General features: G+C 42.9%; 1 protein-coding gene across 1 annotated transcript; it reads right to left on the reverse strand.

Moving 5' to 3' along the window:
• Window positions 1–14,707: 14,707 nt before the first annotated feature.
• On the reverse strand, window positions 14,708–21,073 carry LOC130922823 (zinc finger protein 771-like). Its single transcript, XM_057847963.1, has 3 exons — window positions 20,890–21,073; window positions 18,904–19,119; window positions 14,708–16,652 (listed from the first exon to the last, which is right to left on the reverse strand). The coding sequence occupies exons 1-3, from the start codon at window positions 20,975–20,977 to the stop codon at window positions 15,601–15,603; spliced, it is 1,356 nt and encodes a 451-aa protein (XP_057703946.1). The 5' UTR covers window positions 20,978–21,073; the 3' UTR covers window positions 14,708–15,600.
• Between the last annotated feature and the right edge of the window lie 2,456 nt (window positions 21,074–23,529).

Below are 23,529 nucleotides of genomic sequence, written 5' to 3' on the forward strand. Positions count from 1 at the left end.
ACTGGTTTTTAGTAAGGACCATGCGGTGTCACTCCCTCCTCACCGTCCGTACGACTGTGCCATCTCTCTCCTTCCTGGTGCGACCCTCCCCAAGGGACGACTTTACAACATCTCTCTACCAGAAAGGGAGGCCATGAAGTCATACATCACGGAGTCCCTGGCCACAGGTATTATTCGCCCTTCCTCCTCCCCTGTCGGGGCAGGGTTCTTTTTTGTGAATAAAAAAGATGGCGGCCTCAGACCCACCATCGACTACCGGGGGCTGAATGAAATCACAATTAAAAACAAATACCCTCTTCCTCTTATTGATTCCACTTTCACCCCCCTGCACGGGGCTACCATCTTTACGAAGCTCGACCTACGTAACGCCTACCACCTCGTCCGTATTAAGGAAGGCGATGAATGGAAGACTGCCTTTAACACGCCCATGGGCCATTATGAATATCTTGTTATGCCATTCGGGCTCACTAACGCCCCTGCAGTCTTCCAAAACTTGGTGAATGACGTCCTGAGTGATATGATTAACAAGTTCGTCGTGGTGTATTTGGATGACATTCTGGTGTTCTCTGGCACCCCATCAGAACATGAGGACCATGTCCGTCAAGTACTCCAGAGACTGCTAGAGAACCGGCTGTACGTAAAAGCCGAGAAATGCGAGTTCAGTGTTCCCGAAACTGCCTTCCTTGGCTACATTGTGGGGCATGGGAAGCTACGAATGGACCCGGCAAAAGTGACTGCTGTTCTGGACTGGCCTCGCCCCTCTGACAGGAAGCAACTACAACGCTTTCTCGGTTTTGCAAACTTCTATAGGAGATTCATTCGCAATTACAGCCGGATTGCAGCTCCCCTCACGGCCCTCACTTCCACCGCCAAACCGTTCCTCTGGTCCGACGCTGCAGACGCCGCTTTTAGTGACCTCAAGAGTCGTTTCACCTCAGACCCCGTGCTGGTCCACCCCGACCCGTCACTCCAGTTCATTGTGGAGGTTGATGCCTCAGAGTCGGGGGTGGGCGCAGTGCTCTCCCAACGCCAGCCCGCCGATAGCAAAATCCACCCATGTGCCTTTTTCTCCCGCAGGCTCTCACCCGCTGAACGCAATTACAGTATTGGGGACAGGGAGCTCCTAGCAGTAAAACTGGCTCTGGAAGAATGGCGTCACCACCTGGAAGGCACACCAGAGCCATTCCTCGTACTCACTGACCATAAGAACCTGGAGTACCTCAAGGCGGCTAGGAGACTAAATCCACGACAGGCCAGGTGGGCTTTGTTTTTCTGCCGTTTTGACTTTGTGCTCTCTTACATCCCAGGCTCCAAAAACACAAAACCCGACGCCTTGTCACGCCAATTTCAAACCATTGAACCTAAGGAAGAACCCGCGCCGATTCTTCCTCAAACCCGCTTCCTGGCCTCCGTGGAATGGGAGATAGAGCGCAAAGTAAAGGATTCCCATGCTGAGCACCCAGATCCTCGAGCCGGTCCCCAGTCTAACCTGTTTGTGCCCCAGAGTCTCCGTTCCCAGGTCTTGGAGTGGGCTCACTCATCCCGGCTGTTCTGCCACCCCGGCATCCGTAGGACATTGGCTGTCCTACGCCAGCGGTTCTGGTGGCCATCCATGCCAGAAGATACTAGATCCTATGTCCTAGCCTGTACAGTATGTGCGCGCAGCAAAACGTCCACCAAGCCCAGCTCTGGACTCCTTCGCCCACTACCTGTCCCAAGCCGACCCTGGTCCCACATAGCCCTGGATTTCGTCACCGGTTTGCCCCCCTCCAAAGGTAATACTGTAATTCTCACTATTGTCGACAGATTCTCCAAAGCCGCTCATTTCATTCCCCTTCGCAAACTTCCCTCAGCCATGGAAACTACAACCCTGCTTACTAACCATGTCTTCCGTTTGCACGGCATCCCGTCAGATATAGTCTCCGACAGGGGGCCCCAGTTTACTTCTCAGGTCTGGAGGGCTTTCTGTGCGGCGCTAGGCGTGGGAGTGAGCCTCTCCTCCGGTTACCACCCACAGACAAATGGCCAGTGTGAGCGTGCAAACCAGCAACTCGAGGCGGCCCTCCGGTGCACCACTCAAGCTCACCCCAACACTTGGAGTGACCAGTTGCCCTGGATTGAATACGCGCACAACGTCCTGCCGAATGCCTCATCGGGTATGTCACCTTTTATGTGTTCTTTGGGTTACCAACCCCCGTTGTTCCCCTCCCAGGAAAGTGAGATAGCCGTCCCGTCTGTCCAAGGCCACATCGACCGTTGCTCCAGAGTCTGGGAACAAGCGCGCGCCGCTCTCCTCCGCGCCTCTGAGAGGTCCCGTACCCAGTCCGATCGTCGCCGCTCGCCCGCACCGATTTACACTGTCGGCCAAAAGGTGTGGCTCTCTTCCAAGTCCTTGCCCTTGAAGACAGGGTCTGTGAAGCTCACCCCCCGGTTCGTTGGGCCCTTTGAGATCACGAAGGTGGTAAACCCCAACGCAGTGCGTCTCCGGCTCCCTGCACATTACCGGGTCCACCCCACGTTCCATGTCTCCCTCGTGAAACCGGTCTCCACTAGTCCCTTGGCCCCCCCTGTTCCGCCCCCTCCGCCGCCTCTGTCGGTCGACGGGGGTCCAGCCTTCCGGGTGGAGCGGCTTCTGGATGTCCGCCGCCGTGGCCGTGGGCTCCAGTACCTAGTTGACTGGGAGGGCTATGGCCCGGAGGAGCGGTCCTGGATCCCTGCCCGGTGGGTGCTGTCGCGGGCGCTCATCCGGGACTTCCACCGTGCCCATCCTGGGCGTCTCCGTCGGGCGCCTGGTGTCGCCCGTAGGGGGGGGGGTCCTGTTAGGTCCTCTTCCCCCTCCTTCTGAGACATGCCCACCTCCAGCAGGTGTGCATGTTTTTAGCTGATTGCAGGTCAGACGAGTGGAGCGGCCACAGCTGAGAGCAATGAACATCAGCCAGCTTTAAAAGCCCAGCAGACGCTCCACCTCGTCGCCCGATCAACTCGTCTGGTTTCGCCGTCAGTTGCTTCTCGCATTCCTTATATGATATCATTGATTCCCGGCTCACGACTACTTTGCTCTTGCCCCAGGTCCTGTTCTCTGCGCGCTCCTTGTCGGATTCTACGCCTGCCTCCTTCCGAGCTTCCACGCCTGCCTCCTTCCGAGCTCCCACGTCAGCTCCCCTGCTCCGCTCCCAGCAATCTACACCCAAGACAGCCTTGTGACCTACAATAAACGATTGCTCATTTTTTACCACTGTGTGTCCACTCTGGGATCCCCTATTGCTCTCGCACCTTAACAGTTAACGGCTATTACCAATTAAAGAAAAATTTATAGTGAAGAGCCACCAGCATAAAGAGCGGATAATGAAAAGATGGCTATGTTTTAGTCTCGAGTGTAAATGGATTACAAGATCATTAGATTCAATATTGAAATAGGTTTGTAAGGTATTGATTTGACTAGTTCCCCCATCACCTCACTAGAAGAGACAAACTTAATGACCGTAGGCCTCTGTAAGGTGTGATCGGAATCCTGGCTGATGGCTGGAGAATCTGGGCAAAAGATGAAAAACAAATTCAGACCATAAAAGAATATAGGTTATCGAAAAGCATTGAATGGGAAGGTAGCCACGGCGAATTTGAAGGTCCCTGTTAGGGAGCGCTGGGAATCGGACCCCAAAGCAGACAAGGGAGAATTCCGTTATTATTTAACAAGGTTTATTTTCTGCGGCGCGTCGAGGGTCGTTGTAGCACACGTGCACGTCGTGTGGTCGCTGGCAGGCGTAGACATGATATCAGGCAACGGTACGGGTCAGGGAGCGGGCACAAGGAATCCTGGGACGGAACAAAGGTCAGATTAGCCGGGAGTATATATGTCGGTAAATACCTGAGTGCTGGACGTGACTGACGGGAATGCCGAAAGAGTTGGTCTGGCGACGAGCGGCAACAACGATCAGGCTTTTGTAGGCAGCTGATGTTAATGGCTGGCACCTGTCGCCGCTTCCCCCCGTCTGGTCTCCAGCCTGCAATCAAGGAGCCCTAACAGTCCCCAGTTATAAATCAAGCTCCCTTCTTTGTGTTGATATAATGTGTCTTATTATAAGACAGACTGATACATGCAAGACGATAAGGTTTACTGATACTGTTTGCTTTCAGGTATGGCTTTCAGCTTGCTGGACACTTAGCCATCATCACGTGCTCCTTTTATAAGGCTTATGTGATTCAACCTGTATTTGGTGTTTAAGGTAACCCCTTCTAAATTTGACAGTGTTACCTGCTTGCCTGTAATGTCTTTTATGATGTATGGCCCAGAAAACTCTGGTTCAATTCATCCTCCTTTTCATCCTCGTTTTCTCATATTAAAGAGAAGGACCTCTTGTCTAGGTTTATAAACAATGTCCTTGTAATTTTTCACAATTCGTTTTTCATAGGCCCGTTTCAGTTTTTCTTGAGATTGCAAGATATTTTCCATTGCCGTTTTTTTTTTTTTTTTTTTTTACAGTCTCCATTAAGGATTTTTTTCTTCTCAATGTAAGCGTCGTATGTGGGGTCGTCGGGTAGCAATATTTTAGAAAGCTGAAATTGAAGTAAAAATGCTTATCTTCTAAACAAGCCGTTACAATATTATAATGTATTGTAATGTATTATAATATATATGTCAATAGGAACTTCAGAGGGGAAAACTGCCTCCCTCCCATGCATCATTAAAAAAGGGGAGAGCTTTGTGGTTCTGCTAATCTTGGATCTTAAGGCAAATAATACTGGATCCAAAGGCACATCCCAGTTGTCTTGACGGTCATTCACCAATTTTGTAAGAGCTCTACGAAGTACAAGGTTACAATTAGATATACATTTTAGAACACCAAAATAAAAAACGCTGTTTTGTGTTGCTATTTGTCCTCTCCAGCCCATTTGTCTGAGGATGATATGCAGCTGTAACCCTCCTTTCAATGCCCAGGAGGGTACAAAGGTTATTGTTGAGCTGAAAAATTGATACAACTTTTTAAATCAATCCAATTTAAAAAAAAAAAAAAAAAAAAAAAGGAAAACAACAATGCCAAAATCCCACGGTGAAAATAATTTAATGCATTCAGATACCTCATTGACAAATTATCTTCCTTGGTCGGACAGGATTCTTTGGGGGCAGCCGTGTCTATAAACAATTGAGCAGATCCATTGTGCCACTTCTGATGCTGTTTTAGTTTTTAAAGGAAAGGCCTCAACCCACTTAGAAAAATAATCAGTGGCAGTCAGAATGTGCTGAAACCAACTCCCAAACACCAGACACCTGTGAAAGGCAAATCCAATATTTAACTTATCTCTTACAGCTATTCCTACACAATCTGAGGAGCACCATGTTTTATCTTTGAATTTTAACTTAATCTGGGTAGATGGCTCCCACCTTGATATGAAGAGAACACATAAAAACCTAATTTTCACAAATGTCCAAATATTAAATACATGCATGAAGTTAGACCAGGGGTGTCCAAACTTTTTGCAAAGGGGGCCAGATTTGGTGTGGTAAAAATGTGTGGGGCCGACCTTGGCTGACGTCCTTTACGTAGAAGAATATATTTAAGCAAATTTTAGCAAGCCATTCTGTGTGTCATTTTTTAAAAATTAATAATTTCAACTATCTCGCAACTAGACTTTGTGGCGTTCTCTTTCGACTCTCTGGCTCTTGCGAAATACTGCTACTGTGAAATTAAACTAGCTTCAAGTTGCTTCAATTTCTCGCTGCGTATCTTCCCTGTAATCTTGTCGTACATGTCAGCGTGTCTTGTTTGGTAATATCGCCTCACATTGAACTCTTTAAAAACAGCGACTGTCTCTGCAAATGAGGCAGACACAGTTGTTGCGTATTTCAGTGAAGCAATAGTCCAATTTCCACCTATCCTTGAATCGTCGGCCGTCGCAGTCAACTTTACTTTTTTTGTTGACTGTCGCCATTTTAGAAAATTGGAAGTAAAGGGTCACACGGGGTAATGTTGCTTAGAGTGCTGATGGTTTTTAGTGGGTAAATGAGGAGCAGCATTTAGTGTGTAAGCTACTTCATATGCTGGTAGCAGTACTGCTGACCAATTTATTAAGTCTGTGTGCGGGCCAGACGTTATTGATTTTATGACAGAGGCTGGGGGCCGGATGAAATTTGACCACGGGCCGCATTTGGCCCCCGGGCCGGACTTTGGACATGTCTGAGTTAGACAAAGCTGCTTCCAATTTTCCACGCATTTAATAAAATCCAGAAATATATTTCTTTATTTGATTACACAACAATGTTACCATAAAAATATACCTTAATGCTTTGTAATGGCTGTGTCACAGCCAAAGATTTACCAGTCCTCTGGCATCTGTCGCATTCAGAGACCTTAAAACAAATTGTCATGAGAAACAGGTCAGGTTAATAAGATCTGAAATAGCTAGCCAAAATTACTTAGTGACAAAATGCAGAAATAAAATATCACCTACCCATCTGTCAATGTCCACTGTAATGCCATGCCAATAAAATCTGGAGCACATTGAGGCTCTGGTTTCAACAGTGCCTGTGTGTGCACCAATTGAAGCCAAGTGTGCTTCATTGAACAGTGACTGTGCTTCTGTTCGGGACTGGATCACCCTTCATCTCCCAAAGAAGAGCCGTCCTTCTACAATGAGCATTGATTGGTTAAAAATGTTAGAAAGGTTCCCGCTCTGTGTTCATTTCCATGGTAACCACCAGGCCCGGATCTAGGTTTACCCACCAGAGTGGGCACTAAGAAAACTTGAGGGGGCACCCCCAATGCAGGCTTTTTTTAACCCTCTGCATTTCTCCAGGCTTGGGACCGGCGCAAGTAGGACACTGGCTTGTGTCCCGTTGAGGCTGCATTAATTTTTGGGGGGTTTGTTTTTTGTTTGTTGTTTTTTTTCCATTCATCTATCTACTTATTCTTGCTGTCGGCGTGATGTCACGATGACGTCATCTCGCGTAGCAACGTGTCGCCATTTTGAGATGGGGGCATACACAGGTAAACATCCGTAGACAAACGTCTGAAATTAATATATTTCAGCTGTGTTTTGCGTCTTTTTTTCATTAAAAACGTCTTAAACATGACTTATTATCACAAGTCACTGCCGACAGACGCGAGGAGGCGATACAACTTAAAATTAGCGTGTATTGGCCTGCAAATCTGCCCATACAAAGTCGCAGCTGATAGCTGGATAAACAATCCAAAGGAATTGCCTGCAGTGGAGTTCGGTAACATCTACAACTACCTCATAAAGTCACCCAGTAAGTTGACCTTTACCAATTACGTGGAATATGTACTGTGAGGAACTAAGAAAACTGGTAGTATATACGGAGTGATCATTTCTGCCGTAACCGGTAATTTGCCTCCAAGCGTTATTTAGCTGTGAACACGTCACAGCAAAATAACCAATTCCCACCAGTCCAATAATATACCGATTGACCGATCAGAGCAGTTCATGGCAAAAGAAAAATAACGCTTTGCAAGTTGTCAGTTACGGTAATAATAAAAATGCTTAGTCTATTGAATCCTAGCAGCTAATCGGGGCAAGAAAAATCGATGAAAGTTTACTCACCACTAATAAAATGTCAGCTGCAAACGTACAGTAAATGTGCCAGGATTTCGGTTCCCACTGGCGAGAATGGTCCACGGAACAGTCTTCTTTTACTGTTCCTTAATTAATTGCTTTCAGCCATTTGCTTGTCCTTTTTTTCTCACGAGGAAGAATAAAGAACTTCAAATGTGGCTCCGAACTCTTCCTTGTGTTACAAACCTCAACACGGCAACTTTTAGTCATTCCGATGGAAAAAAAGACCGCAAATAAGACAAAAGTTCAACGCGTTTGTACTACAATAAAGGACAGAGCAACTGCTTGTGACTCGTGTTTTGCTCCCATTTCAATATGGCGACGCTTTGTTGTGGCTGGTGACGTCATTAATGCCCGGATGTCCGACTGCGAGAATGTGTCAGGAGGAGAGAGAGAGGAAGCGCGGGGATAACAAATGAGGTTGGAAAAACAGCTTGTTTTGGTGATTACTTGTTCGGCGTGGTTGCGGCCAACAGTAACCGTTAATCCTGCAATAAAAAAGTAGGTGAGACCAACTCTCCGTGCGTTCTCTATATCCAGTGCGACGCTAAATAGAGACTGTGCCGTCACGATAGTCGTGACTATGAACACCTTTCTCGGATCAACGACTCTACAGACGTGGCTATGTCTAAGCAGGTTTATTAACACTCAAAAGGGTGAAACTAAAGAAAACAGACAAAACAACACAATCAAATTATGCACAATATATGAAATCGCATATATACTGCCCTATCTGTAGCAAACTGCATATGAAAATATGAATAAACAATTAGCAGAGCGCCCGAGACGCCATTTTGCCGATCCTCTAACTCGTGGGTAATTAACATATCACAAGTTTCATACTAAGTGAATCTGTCACACTTTTTTTGCACTGAAGTACACACAATTCACATATTTACGTTTTTAAACACATTTAAACAATACATACCGGCGATGCAACTTCAAATTCAAGGCAAAGTGGTCACAGAGACAGTGCGAACTGACTGCGGCCGTCTTCGTGTGATTCCCTACTGAACAACTACTGAACATCCGTGTGACAGTTTCTTTCAAATAAAGTGCACATGGGATGCAGTAAATTAAGGCGTCCACTAGATGATGCTAATAAGACGTAAAAGCAATAAAACTCAGGCATTCAATCACAAAACCCATCAATCTTTTATGCATAACAGAACACCGACATTTTGATTGGGTGGGCACGACTCACGTCTGGGTGGGCCGTGCCCACCCCGGCCCCCCCATAGATCCGGCCCCGGTAACCACTCATAGGTCTTCCTATTTTGGTCTCGAGTCACACGCACTAAGTATTTTGGGACGACGTGTGCCAGCGCGGTTGCATATTCGAGCCGAGTGCAGCCACCTGTTGCGATGTGCGAGGGAATTTTGATCCATGTGCGTCCATGAATGAACGTGAGTATTTTTCCTTCATTCTGGAGGGTTCCAGCCAAGGGCATAGGTTTTCAGCATAACTTTTCAGGATGCACGAATTGTCCACACAAACTTTTAAGCAACCTTATTTACATTATATAATGGCTTCAGTTATATAGTGTAGGTCATTTAGATTTTCTTCCCATATGTTGTGAGGATAGAATTGACCCGACCATTGTTAAGTGAATTACTTTCATTAGGTTCAGACTTACATTTGACCCCTTTTCACTTGCTGAATGTGCTCACTCAGCCAGAACTCACACAGCTCTTAAAGCAGAAATGTGAAGTAATTTCATAACATGCCAAATAGGGTCACAATTAAAGTAATTAAACATTGTCCAACAAATAAAGCATGAAAAATTATTTTATATGTTGTATATTTGACAAAATAATCGCGTTTCCTAAGCTCGAGCCTGAAAGGGGACGAACCCGGAAGTGATACGTCACACCGGGATCAGCGATGGCAGCTCTATACATACGTCCGCCATACAAAGCCCTTCAAACAATGATTCAAACAGCGATATAAGTGATAGATCGAGCGCAAGGGAGGAGATCCAAGTTTTTGAAGAGTTGGCGGAAGAAGAGGAGCTTGGAATTTTATGTTGGATGTTGGCTATGTATTAGCCAGACGCTAATCAGGATGCAAACAATGTGCCTAGACTACCTGACATGGAATGGATACAAGACCCATCGAGATTACAAGATTGGTAAGATATAGGCTGTTGTTATTTTCATGATTTGAAGGTGCAGGCATTTGCACATAATTTTATGTTTTTGTCTATCTGATGACATTGTTAAAAAAAATAATAATCAGACTTCATGTTCAGTTTGGCAGATCCGGCAGCTCTCGTGCATATAAAATAATAATATAAAAATGTTGGGGGGAAAGAAGGAGATGAGTCGTTGATGGCTTTCTCCACTTTATTGTGGCAACAATAAGAAAACAAAATAATAGCGTACTGCCGCCACATTCGACCGCAAACTTTTGCTTCTCCCTGATCTCCTCCTCGCCTCCTACTACTCCAGCGTCTCTTAAACGGATCGTGCATAGTGTCTTGTTATGAGCTTTTTTTTTACAATTGTATCGAACACACAACGTGCTGACAACTTTGTTTCTTTATTAACACATGGAGCTAACAGTACGAACACAGCTTGGGGCTCTCGGCAGGAAGTGGCATCTAATGGCGTGAGGAAATGTAGTTTTGTCACACAAGCGAACAGATTACAAAGCACCACTTCAGTGTTGTCCCGAGACTACATTTCCCATGATTCACTGCGTGACCTGCGCACTCGCTGATTCGCTGCCAGACATTAAAAGCAACACGCTTGTTGTTGTCACCTGTCAGCGGCTCTCGTATGTAAAACACAAACTAGAAGGCTATCAAGCGATCACCGTGAAAGAAACGCCGAACCGTACAAATGCAATGCAATGCTTGAAGCATGAAGGTGGAAATAAATAATACAAATACAAATAAATGTGGACAAACTCACCGGCGGTGTGTGTCTCTTACGGCAACGTGACAGTGAATTACCGCGACGCCGGCCCGCTTAAATGCACATCCACACCCTTTTCCCGATTGACAGTGGATTAACCCTTTCGGACAAGATCGTAGATGACGCACAATTTAAACACGCTTAACCTAGTGAACTTAACAACAACTATGATCGGGGATTGCCACGAGTTAACTTTCGGCTAATGTCGCTAACTTATACTGTTCATTCCACAACAGTTGGCAGCTCTGCTTTGACAAAGTCATCAGCAGGGGTGAAAGTGGCTAGAATTTCTTGCTGGAACTCCTCGACGTGAAGGTCGCCACGGAGCCAGAAATTTTATTTATTTATTTATTTCATTTGTGTGTGTGTGCGTGTGCGTGCAGGGGTGGGGTGGGGGGGGGGGGGGCAAACCTCTTAAACTACTGAAATGCAAAGAAAACTGTTTTAGCACAGTTACTTCTATAACACATACAAAGAATGATTTTCATTCAAAATTGTATTTTTTCAATGATTTGCAGAACAAAAGTTAACAAAAACAGCAATAACCCCAACCTCCATCTCCTAATTTTTATTTTCCCTCATTTCCTCACATACTAAATGCCAAATCTCAGTTTTAACTACTTAAGAACATAGGATGTACAGTACAATATATTAAAATTGAAGTTAATGTAAACATTTACTTTTTCTTTTTTGTTTTTAATAACAAAGATATAAGTACCATACATTCAGAAAAATAAGTACAAATGACTTATACTATGGAGAGTGAAATGAAATATATTTTGAAGATCGTGCAAGAATTGGCAAAAAAAATTTAAATCATAAGGAAATGAATAAGTAGCCTAACATAAATGAACAAATATAAGTCCAAAGTGTACATTGACAGGTAAGATGTTCTAAACCTCCAAATCAGAGCAAATAAAACTAAATATGATAAATAAGCCTCTTCAACTCTTTCATTGCTCTTAAAGATTTGATGCATTTTATGTTGCATTGCCCTTTTTTTGTCACATCAATTCAACTTTTTTTTTTTTTTGCTGTTCCAGAAAACATCCAACTTTTGAACCAATCAGAGCTAACTAACTGCTGATCACATGTCAGTATGTCAGCTAATTGAACGGATAAATGAGTCCAGGCGTTTTGCTTTGCTTTGTGCATTCGCACATTGACGTGACTCATCATCGTCAGACTCAGATAACTGCAGCAGCTGGGGAAACCTCCATGCCGTCCGTGGAATTAAGTAATAAATATTGGTGAAAACAGAATATGTTACACAAGCACTTTATTATGATTGTTGTTAACACTTGTGTATGTAAATCTGACGTTGGTAGATTGTTTTCTTCTTGGAGATGAAATTCAAGTGTGGCAGCTTAGCATTTTTAAATTTTTAATTTTTTTTACATAGCGTTTTGACAGTTGCCGTCATATTTTCGGAATCAAAGCATCATGTACCGGAACAGCATTCCGGCCCTGAATCTCTTACCGAAACTGCGTTCTGGCCCTGAATCTCTTACCGGAACTGCGTTCTGGCCCTGAATCTCTTACCGGAACTGCGTTCCTGACCATTCTGGCCCACTTTCACCCCTGGTCATCAGTCATCCATCCAAAAATCACACTTACTTTTTGGCAAATCCTTGTTCATAAGCAGACCGGTTAAGGAAGCAGGCATCTTCAAAGTGTTTGCAGCAGAGAACACTACTCGATGATGGCGTGAAATTCATTCGCTTCGTGCGAACAAAAGATGTCCATTTACGTGCCCTGCTATACTTTGGCCACTCATACAACTTTTCGTTTGAGCCACTCATACAACTTTTCGTTTGAGTGAGAACAAAACATCGCCACACACCGCCGTGGCATCTTACCGAGAAGCAATGCAACAAACAATACTGTTCTATGGCGGACTTCCCTCGCACTTCCCGGTGTGACGTAATTTCCGAAGATTTCCGTAGATTGTCGAAGAAAAGCATTTTCGTTGTCAAGGGCGTTGCTATGGGTTAAACAAAGAATCGGGAAGGGTTGCGTTAAAAAAAATAATGACAATATGCTTATAATTGTTTAGCCATTGATATTATTCAAAAACATGGTTGGCCAACCTTAGTTCATATTTCCGCTTTAAGTGTCTGTGTCACGTGACTGTGACGTACAACATCTTCCACACACAAGTTCGGTGGGTGAATTATGTCCTATAGACCCCACTCACATGACGTCACAACCACGCCTCTGCGCCATATTGTCCGTCAGCTCGTCGTGTTTATTGTTTACCGCTACGTAAATTCCTCCTATTATGGCGTGTTTTTCTACTCGTTAACATTAATAATCAAAATGGTGAAGGCGTGTGTGGCGGCTGGTTGCAGTAACAGAGAAGATAGACGGAGAGACTTGAAGTTCCACCGTATTCCGAGAGACCCGGAGAGGAGAGCGAGATGGACTGCTGCAATTCGACGAGAAAACTTGGCACCAAACGATCACCACAGATTATGTAGTAGTCATTTTATATCTGGTAAGATGCATTTAATATATATTTAGAGGGTTTTAGGCTGACAACCACAATTAAGATCATTGCGAGGCTAATCGCCGACAACATACAGTTTCAAATTCATGATGCTTATTTCTTCCACCAACATTATTTTTTGAATAATATTTAGCTGGTAACAAGTGAAAGAAGCTGGCCTTGTGTCTGCATTTAATTGCATGAAATAAGTATTTGATACATCACAAAAATCTAACTTAATATTTGGTACAGAAACCTTTGTTTGCTATTACAGATACCAACGTTTCCTGTAGTCCTTGACAAGGTTTGCACACACTGCAGCAGGGATTTTGGCCCACTCCTCCACGCAGATCTTCTCCACAGCCTTCAGGTTTCGGGGCTGCTGCCGGGCAACACGGACTTTCAGTTCCCTCCATAGATTGATCGGCTTCAGATCTGGTGACTGGCTAGGCCACTCCAGGACCTTAAGATGCTTCTTACGGAGCCACTCTTTAGTTGCCTTGGCTGTGTGCTTTGGGTAGTTGTCATGCTGGAATACCCAGCCACGACCCATCTTCAGGGCTCTCACTGAAGGAAGGAGGTTGTCAGCCAAGATCTGGCGATACATAGCCCCATCCATCCTCCCCTCAATACGGTGCAGTCGTCCTGTACCCTTGGCAGAGAAGCAGCCCCAAAAAATGATGTTTCCTCCTCCATGTTTCACGGTTGGGATGGTGTTCTTGGGGTTGTACTCATCCTTCTTTTTCCGCCAAACACGATGAGCCGAGTTTAGACCAAAAAGTTCCATTTTGGTCTCATCCGACCACATGACCTTCTCCCATTGCTCCTCTGGATCATCCAGATGGTCAGTGGCAAACTTCAGACGTGTCTGGACATGCACTGGCTTCAGCAGCGGGACCTTGCGTGCGCTGTAGGATTTTAATCCATGACGCGTAATGTGTTTCCGATGATTTTCTTTGAGACTGTGGTTCCAGCTCTCTTCAGGTCATTGACCAGGTCCTGCCGTGTAATTCTGGGCTGATCCCGCACCTTCCTCATGATCAGTGATGCCCCACGAGGTGAGATCTTGCATGGAGCCCCAGAACGAGGCAGATTGACCGTCAATTTGAACTTCTTCCATTCTCTAATAATCGCTCCAACAGTTGTTACCTTCTCACCAAGCTGCTTGCTTATTTTCCTGTAGCCCATCCCAGCCTTGTGCAGGTGTATTATTTTATCCCTGATGTCCTTACACAGCTCTTTGGTCTTGGCCATTGTGGAGAGGTTGGAGTTTGTTTGTTTGCGCATGTGAACAGGTGTCTTTTATACAGGTAACAAGTTCAAACAGGTGCAGTTATTTCCGGTAATGAGTGGAGAACAGGAGGGGTTCTTAAAAAAGAACTGAGAGCCGAAATATTTACTCGTTGGTAATATATCAAATACTTATTTCATGCAGTTAAATACAAATGTATTATTTAAAAATTATACAATGTGATTTTCTGGATTTTTGTATTAGATTCCGTCCCTCACAGTTGAAGAGAACTTATGATACAAATTGCAGACCTCTACATGGCTTGCAAGTGGGAAAACCAGCAAAATCGGCAATGTATCAAATACTTGTTCTCCCCACTGTATACAGGGTTAAAGGTCTTGAGCAGTGGTCTCCAAACTATTACACATAGGGCCGCAGTGGGTGCAGGATTTCACTCCAACAAAAAAAGACCACAACTTTTCACCAATCTGGTAGGCAAGGCAAGGCAAATTTATTTATATAGCACAATTCAACACAAGGCAATTCAAAGTGCTTTACATCACATGAAGATCATAAAAATCACATTTAAATCAATACAACGTAAAAACGAAGACAAAAGATCACATTTAATCACAAATAGAATAAAAATAAATAAAAATATAACAAAAACTACTACTACTAATAATAATTGAAATCAGAAATGATAATGAAGCAGAAAAGAATAAAAAGCAAATAGCTTTAAATATATCGACAGTTATGGATATGCTGTGATAAACAGAAGCATTTTAAGCCCTGATTTAAAGGAGCTAACAGTTTTAGCACACTTCAGACCTTCAGGTAATTTGTTCCAGAGGTGAGGAGCATAATAACTAAATGCTGCCTCACCCTGCTTGGTTCTTGTTCTTGGAATATGCAGAAGACCCGTTCCAGACGACCTTAGGGGTCTAGATGTCTCATAGGAATCTAACAAGTCAAGCATGTATTTTGGTCCAAAGCCATTGGTGTTTTATAAGTGTAATCAGTTGTATGCAGTCCGGTGCTGCTTGTTTAAGTACAAATCACATGGTTAAAAGGTATGTGCTTGATCGGTATGAAAACAACCAGGACCAACAGCGGCCCTCGAGGACCGGTTTGGAGACCCCTGGTCTTAAGAGTCAACTTTTGAATAACTGTCCACTGTTTTGACAGCAGTCCCTGAAAGGGTTCATGTTAAAGTACAATATCCATTTGAATTTACATTCAAGGGAGTAACGACCAAAACATGACATGAAAATAACAGCTGTTAGGTATAACATGTCCATGAAAGCATCAAATAAGTACGTACTGTGTATTTACCATAGGTTTGACCACAAATAGGAAGCGTAGATACGCTAAACACTGCTAAAATCTTTTCTCACAAACTGCAATTGAAAAGTTTCTCCCCAGTGTGGGTTCTTGTGTGTACTCTTAATTTTCCCCTCTGAGTGAACCTTTTACCACAAATTGAGCAGAGAAATGGTTTTTCCCCAGTGTGTGTCCTTGTATGAACGTTTAAATCTCCTTTCAGAGTGAATCTTTTACCACAAACTGTGCAGGCAAAAGGTTTTTCCCCAGTGTGCGTTAAGTTGTGCTTGCTTAAGTTTCCTTTTTCAGAGAATCTTTGACCACAAATTGAGCAGGCAAAAGGTTTTTCACCATTGTGTGTTCTTGCATGGCTTGTTAAATGTGACTTTTTGGAGAATCTTTTACCACAAACTGTGCAGCCAAAAGGTTTATCTCCAGTGTGTGTTCTTGTATGCTTTTTTAAATCATTCTTGCTAACAAATCTTTTCTCGCACAGTGTGCAAACAAAAGGCTTTTCTCCAGTGTGAGTTCTTGTGTGTATGTTTAAATCTCCCGTTTGAGTGAATCTTTTACCACAGAATGAGCAGGCAAAAGGTTTTTCTCCAGTGTGTGTTCTTGTGTGCATCATTAGACATGATTTGAAAAAGAATCTTCTACCACAAAATGAGCAAGCCAAAGGTTTCCCACCTGTGCTTTCTGTTGAGTCTCTTTTCAATAAAGACTTACCAGAGGATTTTGCATGCTTTTTGTTAATTGGAAACGCTATATCACCATGAGAGTATTCTTTTATCTTCTTTTCATCACAGTCAGAAGACTGTGACATTACACCATCACTATCTGAGAGTGGAGCTATAAGGCTGGCTGATTGCAAACCTTCACATTGGTCTCTTTCAGCTTTAGTTGTCAGATGTTGACATGAGCTTGAAGGCTCTGCACCTCTACTCGCCTCACTCAGACCTTTTCCTTGATCTTTTTCACGCTTCATACTGACAGCAGTCAATGGGAACATAGTGTTTTTATTCTCCTGCTCTTCTTCTTTAATGTGGGGAGTCTCTGGTTCCTCCTCCTTTTTAATGAGAGCAGACTCGGGCTCAAACTTCTGAAAATCATCTTCGGTGATGTCTACGGGACACAAGATAACAAAATTACATCATTTGTCAAAATTAAGGATTGTGCCGTCTCACGTAGCGAAGGGGCGATATGATATATATAGTCAAAACGATAGTAATATTTGTAGTCATAATAAAGTGGTATAATATTGACTGTTCACACGCAAAGTTTGTACAGGTAGTCCCCCGGTTATGAACGAGTTCCGTTACCATGCTGACGACGTAACTCAAATTTCCGCATAAATCGTAATTAACCCTTTGAGTACCCCGATAAAGCCCCTAAATCTCAACATAACTATCCAAAAACATGTATTATACATCAATTTACTCTCCTCATCAAGACATTGGACCTAAGTCCTAGCTAGACAGCGAGAAATGCTGTAATCTTTCCCCTCACTCTCTCAGCTGTGCAACTTCTTCATGGGAGCAAATGCGCTCTTCCTCATGTGCGCAAATATGTTCTTCTTCGTGTGTACATGCGCTCATACTCGCGTGCGGTAGTACTACCTGCTCTACGCTTCCTGCGCCAAATAAAAGCATGCATCACAAAACAAAAGTCAACATTACAATCAAATACACATTTCACATACATACACAATAAAATAAAGGTTTTTTTTTTCATTTCATTTGTTTATTTGAGGCCACGACTGTTCTTGTCAAGACAGCAAATGTATATAGCTCATATAACAAAAAAAAGCAGCAAAACAAATTAAGCAACATTTCAACATCAACTACACGCCTGAAAAGGAGCAGGAAGAAGAAAACTTATTTAATCCCACTCCTATTGTTATCTAATTAGAAACAAAAAAAATATTGCTACTTCCTTCCAAAATGTAGTCAACTAAAAATTCAGTTCGAAAAATTGTGTACATACACATTTTTGTAACCAATTTTGTCCCATGTGATGAAGTTACCACAGGTAATACCTAAACCAAAAAAAAAAAAAATTCATACCAACATCATAAATGAAAGTAAAACCATACCAACAATGGTAAAGGCCACACACACAGGACAAACAGTTATTTAAAAAATCAGATACTTTAAGGTACAATCAGGTAGTATTTATGCGACTAATAAAAAAATGTTTTAAAAAAGAAAAAGACAAATACTACTGAAAACAAAATGGTAGACAAAACTCCAGCGTCGTTAAGTCGAAATCATGTAAAGTCGGGTACGTCGTAACCCGGGGACTACCTACATGACTTTTTTCAGTTTCACAAAGTATCTTAAGCAGTATCTGACCAAGCCATGATAGCAATTATTTTATATTCAAATGAGTGTGCGGTAAATTAGTATTTGAAAAAAAAACTATTTTGTATATTTTATCTAAAAAAACATGGTATCAGCTACTATAAGTCTAACGACACCACCAACTGCCATCATGTAATCGCTATAACGTCGAAGTTGAGATTATTCATTAGCTAGTGCTCTTCCGATACAGCGATACTTCCTCTTTTTAAGTTACATAGCATCCTGATAAAGGTCTTGAACTTATTTTGTTTTCATTTTTCATATAGCATTTTGTAAACAGACACCAACCCTGTGCTTGGTGTACAAGTGTTGAACCATGTATGCTTTTGCCTTGATAGTTGGTTTCCCTATTGCTACATTTATTATATTTTGAATACAACCCCCCACCCCCCCCCCCACTGCATATTGTAACCTGATCTGGGGGATAATATACTGCTATTGTGCGAAAATAAATCACACACTCTGGTATACTGTATGTATCCCTGCTATACCTTGTGCCGTCGGAGTCACCAATTCTGACAGACTAGCAACAGTAACTGGGGGACTGAGCTTTTAAGAAAGGTAACTTGGGCTGTTTTTAAACACTTGGGGCACGGGAGAAAAGTATTGGGCAGGTTGATAAAATTTGGGCTACCTTTGACAAAATTTGGCAGTTTTAAAAGGAACGGTTTTGATTTGTTTAAACAAACTGTCTACACCTTGAAGTTCAGCGACATTTCTTGCTTACAGCAACGTATTTACAGTATTGAGACGACTCAATACGACCGGTACTACTGGCATTTTAGCGCCTCACGACGCGTGGAGCAGTGAACTTGCATGTACAATTTCAGATATGTGGGCACTGGGTAGGTACACTGTGAAATAAAAAAATATATATTCCAAAGTGATAAAACATTATAATGCATTTTATTTATTTTGCCTATTCTGGTGTGTTTTAAATAGTTTCATCTTGAGAGGTAGATTTTTCATCAATAGAAATACTTTTGAAAATACTAATTGCGATCTTCCTTTACCTTTTGTTGTCCGTTGTGGACGTGAGCTGGAAGGCACTGCCCCTCTGCTCTCCTCACTTGGCCCTTCTTTAACTTGTTCACTCTTCCCAATGACAGTAGATAAAAACATGGTGATTTCATCCTCCTTCACTTCTTCTTTCATGAACAGCATCTTGGCCTCCTGTTTAAAGTTGGGGGACTCGTGATGCTCAGGACCAGAATCATCTTCAATGACGTCTGTTGGAGACAAGATGACAAAATCACGTGATTTGCTAAAGTCAGTCTTTGCTGTGTCACGGTTCTCTCATTGTGTTTGTGATGTTGAGCTTGTTTTTAAAATGGTTTTAGCTATGTTTGAAATAGTGTTGCATGGATACAATTTTTTGGCTCCCGATTCCAACACTGCTGAGTGATATCGACCATTGCCCATACAGTACCTTGTTCTCCCCACTGTATATATATACAGTATATTATATATATGACGAAAAACACAGACAAGACTGAAAAAGCAGTTTCTGCTCTTGCAATCCTCTTTAAAATAAACTGCTGTATTTTAAGCATAAACAACTGTTGTTTGATAGTACATGTCTATATGCTGCCATAGCAGATTCATGGCGCATTAAGCCCCCGAACTATTTTCAGTTTGCCCGTTTTACCCTGAAAACCCCTATTTACAGACGTCGCGCAACCGCTTTTGATTCATCCTAGCATAAAAGGTAAGTAATTGTATTTATTATTCGAAATGTATGTCATTTTTAGCTTAGAATTATTAATTGATGTCTAATATTTAGTTTAAAAAATAAAAAAAAACTTTAAAAATTATTCAGTCGCATATTTTAAACTTTTAATCCTTTTAAACAAATTACGTCATCATGAAAAAATTGGCGTCTGTATAAAAGTCACAGATATCTACCTCATAACTATCGCTTAATTGTATTTTTTTTTTCCGTTACTGTCGCATTTTCCCCAATATTTTAGATGATAATCAATCCAAACAAAGAAAAATTGGAAAAAATGTTTAAAAGGGTAAGTGTATGGAAAAGAACATCTTGACCACTCCTTGATGTCTGCGATTTCTGCATCGTGGCCCTTGCTATATAGCTATGTTTCACCCATAAAACCCCCAAAAATCCGGCTGTGGCCATTCACATCTGTGTCTTGACACTCAGTGATACATCGGACATGGAATTTTTGGATCGAAACAAGGCAAGTACGCGATAATATCTTGTTAAAGTCATGGCGTCTGTAATTCTGCTTTCGCATGCTCTCACCTCCAGATAGGGTTTTGCGTTTTTTTTTTGTTTGTTTTTTTTTTAAATGCCCTCCTGTTCACTAATTTTCTTCCCCCAGAAAATAGAGATTTTAAGCTTTCCAATGATGTATCAGTATCACACATCCATATCGGACAATTTTGAAATTTGGCCAAATTGGGGGTCTCAGAGCGGAACTTCAAGTCACCTGAGTGTTTTCCGCCATACATATATATATATATATATATATTTATTTATTTATTTATTTATATGTGACGGGTCACAATATCAATGTGACGGGTTGCAGCTCTCCATCACTGGCGTTCCAAGCATCACAGACACAGGTGGACTGCTATTATTGCCATTTATTACAAAATCCCTGCAACACAGTGTGCAAGGAGTGAGATGATGGTCACGTCGACAAGCGCGTCTTTACTGTACATCACAGTGTCCTCCTCGCAACTGTACTAACAAATAAACAAATTACCAAAAACAATTGTGATCGTATAGTGATATTTAAACAAACAATTGGCCTAACAGCATATAAAATTCACATTTGCAACATTTCAACACAGTAACAAACTATTTACATATTTACAAGGTGTCCCTAAATGCATCACTTGTGTGACGCAGCAGCATTATGGCGAGCCACAGTGACAGACCGAGCTGTGGGCTCACATCCAACAAACAGAAAGTAGTTCAAAAATACCAAACAAAATGCATACAAAATAGCACAATATGCAGAAGGCCATTTTACCTGCAACACAGTGTGCAAGGAGTGAGATGATGGTCACGTCGACAAGCGCGTCTTTACTGTACTGCACAGCACACGAACAATGGCGCATTATTAGTAAGCTTCCGTCCAAAACTACTCTCAAACAAGATTAAACTGAGCGCTAACTTTGTGTCACTACAACGATGGGAAGCTATACAGGAAAGCCGCCTGGTAGAATGTGCAATACAAGCAAAAGATGACTTATTATCGTCATTTATGTCGACCGTTGCAAATGTGCGACTCACCATCACAGTGTCCTCCTCGCAACTGTGCCTTTCCCGCGCTAGTTTGCGCACGTCCCCTTCCGCGAGCGAGTCATGACGCGTCACTTCCGGCATAATTTAACAAGCATATTTACTCCCGTTACATATATATAATAATATAATAATATTGATATATAAAAATGTATTTTATTACTATATTACTGCATACTCGCTTGCATGTGAAGCAGTTGCTTTCATGGCTTGTTCAGTGCTCGGATTGTCTATATGAGATTATTAGGCACTCAAAACAATTACTTTGTTGGGGCAGCTTTGTTAAAATGAGACAACTCGAATGATTAAAATTTTCATGAATGGGCTTGAATGGATGCGAGTGATTGTGATAAGAAAGATGAACTATGTCAGAGGAAATTAAATTTGCAAAATAAGTGACGCAACCTGCTTTACGTTGAGCCTTAATGCAGACAGCGTCCAGGTCTTGTCGTTGCTTCTCTTCGCTTCGACAGATTTCCTCCTCGTACTCTTCTTCTTTCACATTTTTGGTACACATTTTCAATAAGAATATGTAATATGGTGAGGGTGTAGCCCCGAATTCGCCCCCACAATGGTTCACAAAATTCACAAGAAAGGACTGGTGTAGGAAAAATAACAATTTATTGAACAAAATAAAATTAAACAAGCGGCATTAAAGTAATGGCTTCCTCAAAAGTCGTCCTGGACCCCCCATTATAGACCATTCTAGGGTTCAACTTGTCTTTTACAATGTAGGCAAAGATCACTTTACATCAATTAAAACACCTCACTTCAATAAAGTAATTCACTGCACTCCAATAGAACGATTCACGGCACAGCAAACTCAAAACAAGGATGTACACAAATGATCCGCCACGAAGCCCCCTTTTTTTTGTAGGCTCTATTGGATACAGACGTGAGGGGCGACTATCGGTTTACCAATACCATAATTCCCGCTGTCGTACCTATTTAAAAAAATCTAAAACCCACAAACGACTTTAGGAACTGCTAATCTGGCTTGGAGGTGTGTAATTGAGAAGCAGTAGGAAAAAGCGGCACATACACTCGAGAAAACAGCTGAAATACACCACAGCAATCCATTAACATACAAAATAAACATTACAACATAAAACATTATTTTACAAACTTCCTCCAAATTATGGGTTGTTCATCATATGGTTTAGCTCAGACGCTATGTAGCATTTCTGGATGGCAATCATTAAGTATCAGGTGTATCTAATTGTGATGAGTGAGTAGCTAATACCTTGAGCAGAATATTCCTGTTCGTCGTGCTTTGTGATAGTTTGACAACGGACTGCCGTCGCGGACACGGAGATCTGTTTCATAAAAAGTAGTGCAACATGGATCACATACAACTGTTAATTTGTCACACCTGCCGACCCATTTAAATATGTGCTTACCATTGGTTAAACTTGTAATCACACACACGATGAGTCCTCTGCATCCGCAGCTCTCACTTAAAATTTACGCGACCGGCGTTGCTGCCGAGATCGCCGTCTTTAATGTCTCTGCACTGCCGTGCAGGCAACTTTTCCAAAGCACGCGTCCATTTAAACTCGTGGCATGCTCTTTTATACACTTCCCTTTCTCACCACTCCCACACGCTTCCACGGGGGTAATAAATTCAGTCTAAATGGGCTTCTAGCTCCTCCTGTTGGCAGGAGTCGACACTACGCCCCATCACACCCACCCCAGCTCTCGAACTCGCCGTCCCGGTGAGGCCATGAATCAATTACGCCCAAGGACGGAAGAAACTGTACATGGGGATTCTGGGTAATCTAGCTTCAAACTCGATTATATTGGTATGGCCTACATTAACAAGAGCTGTTCTTGGTAGGTGAAATGGATTGCTATGCCGCCCAGCTGTAGCCCGTGTAGTGCGCCTAACGTCCATCGTGGCCTTCGGTGGGTAGGTTTGTTTGCTCTCAACTGATGTTGTCTGCAGAGGTGCAGTTGGTTCCACATCCACTACTGGACCGGTAGTTGTTACCACTCGTTCAGGTAGGACCGACGTGCCTGGACTTCCTGGACACGGCCCACCATCATTTTCTATGGGAATTGCTGGCTCCACCACCAGCCAACAGCAACACTCCTGACAATGGTTTTCTATGTCGAGAGTCATGCCAGGCCAAAAACACTTCTCCCGAATGAGCTCAGTGGTACGCTCAATGCCCTGGTGCCCTTTATCATCATGAAGACTGGTTAAGACTTCCTGCTTTAGACATTGTGGCAATAGGAGCTGAAGGGTCTCTTTACGGTCCCCGGGCAACCGGATACTGCGGTACAGTACTCCATCCTGGCAACGAATTCTTGGCCACTCCCGCAGAAGTCGTTGGGTCGGTGGTGGCAAGCTTATCCGTTCCTCCTT

The sequence above is a fragment of the Corythoichthys intestinalis genome, chromosome 1 (genome assembly GCF_030265065.1).
Source record: "Corythoichthys intestinalis isolate RoL2023-P3 chromosome 1, ASM3026506v1, whole genome shotgun sequence".
Lineage (NCBI taxonomy): Eukaryota > Metazoa > Chordata > Actinopteri > Syngnathiformes > Syngnathidae > Corythoichthys > Corythoichthys intestinalis.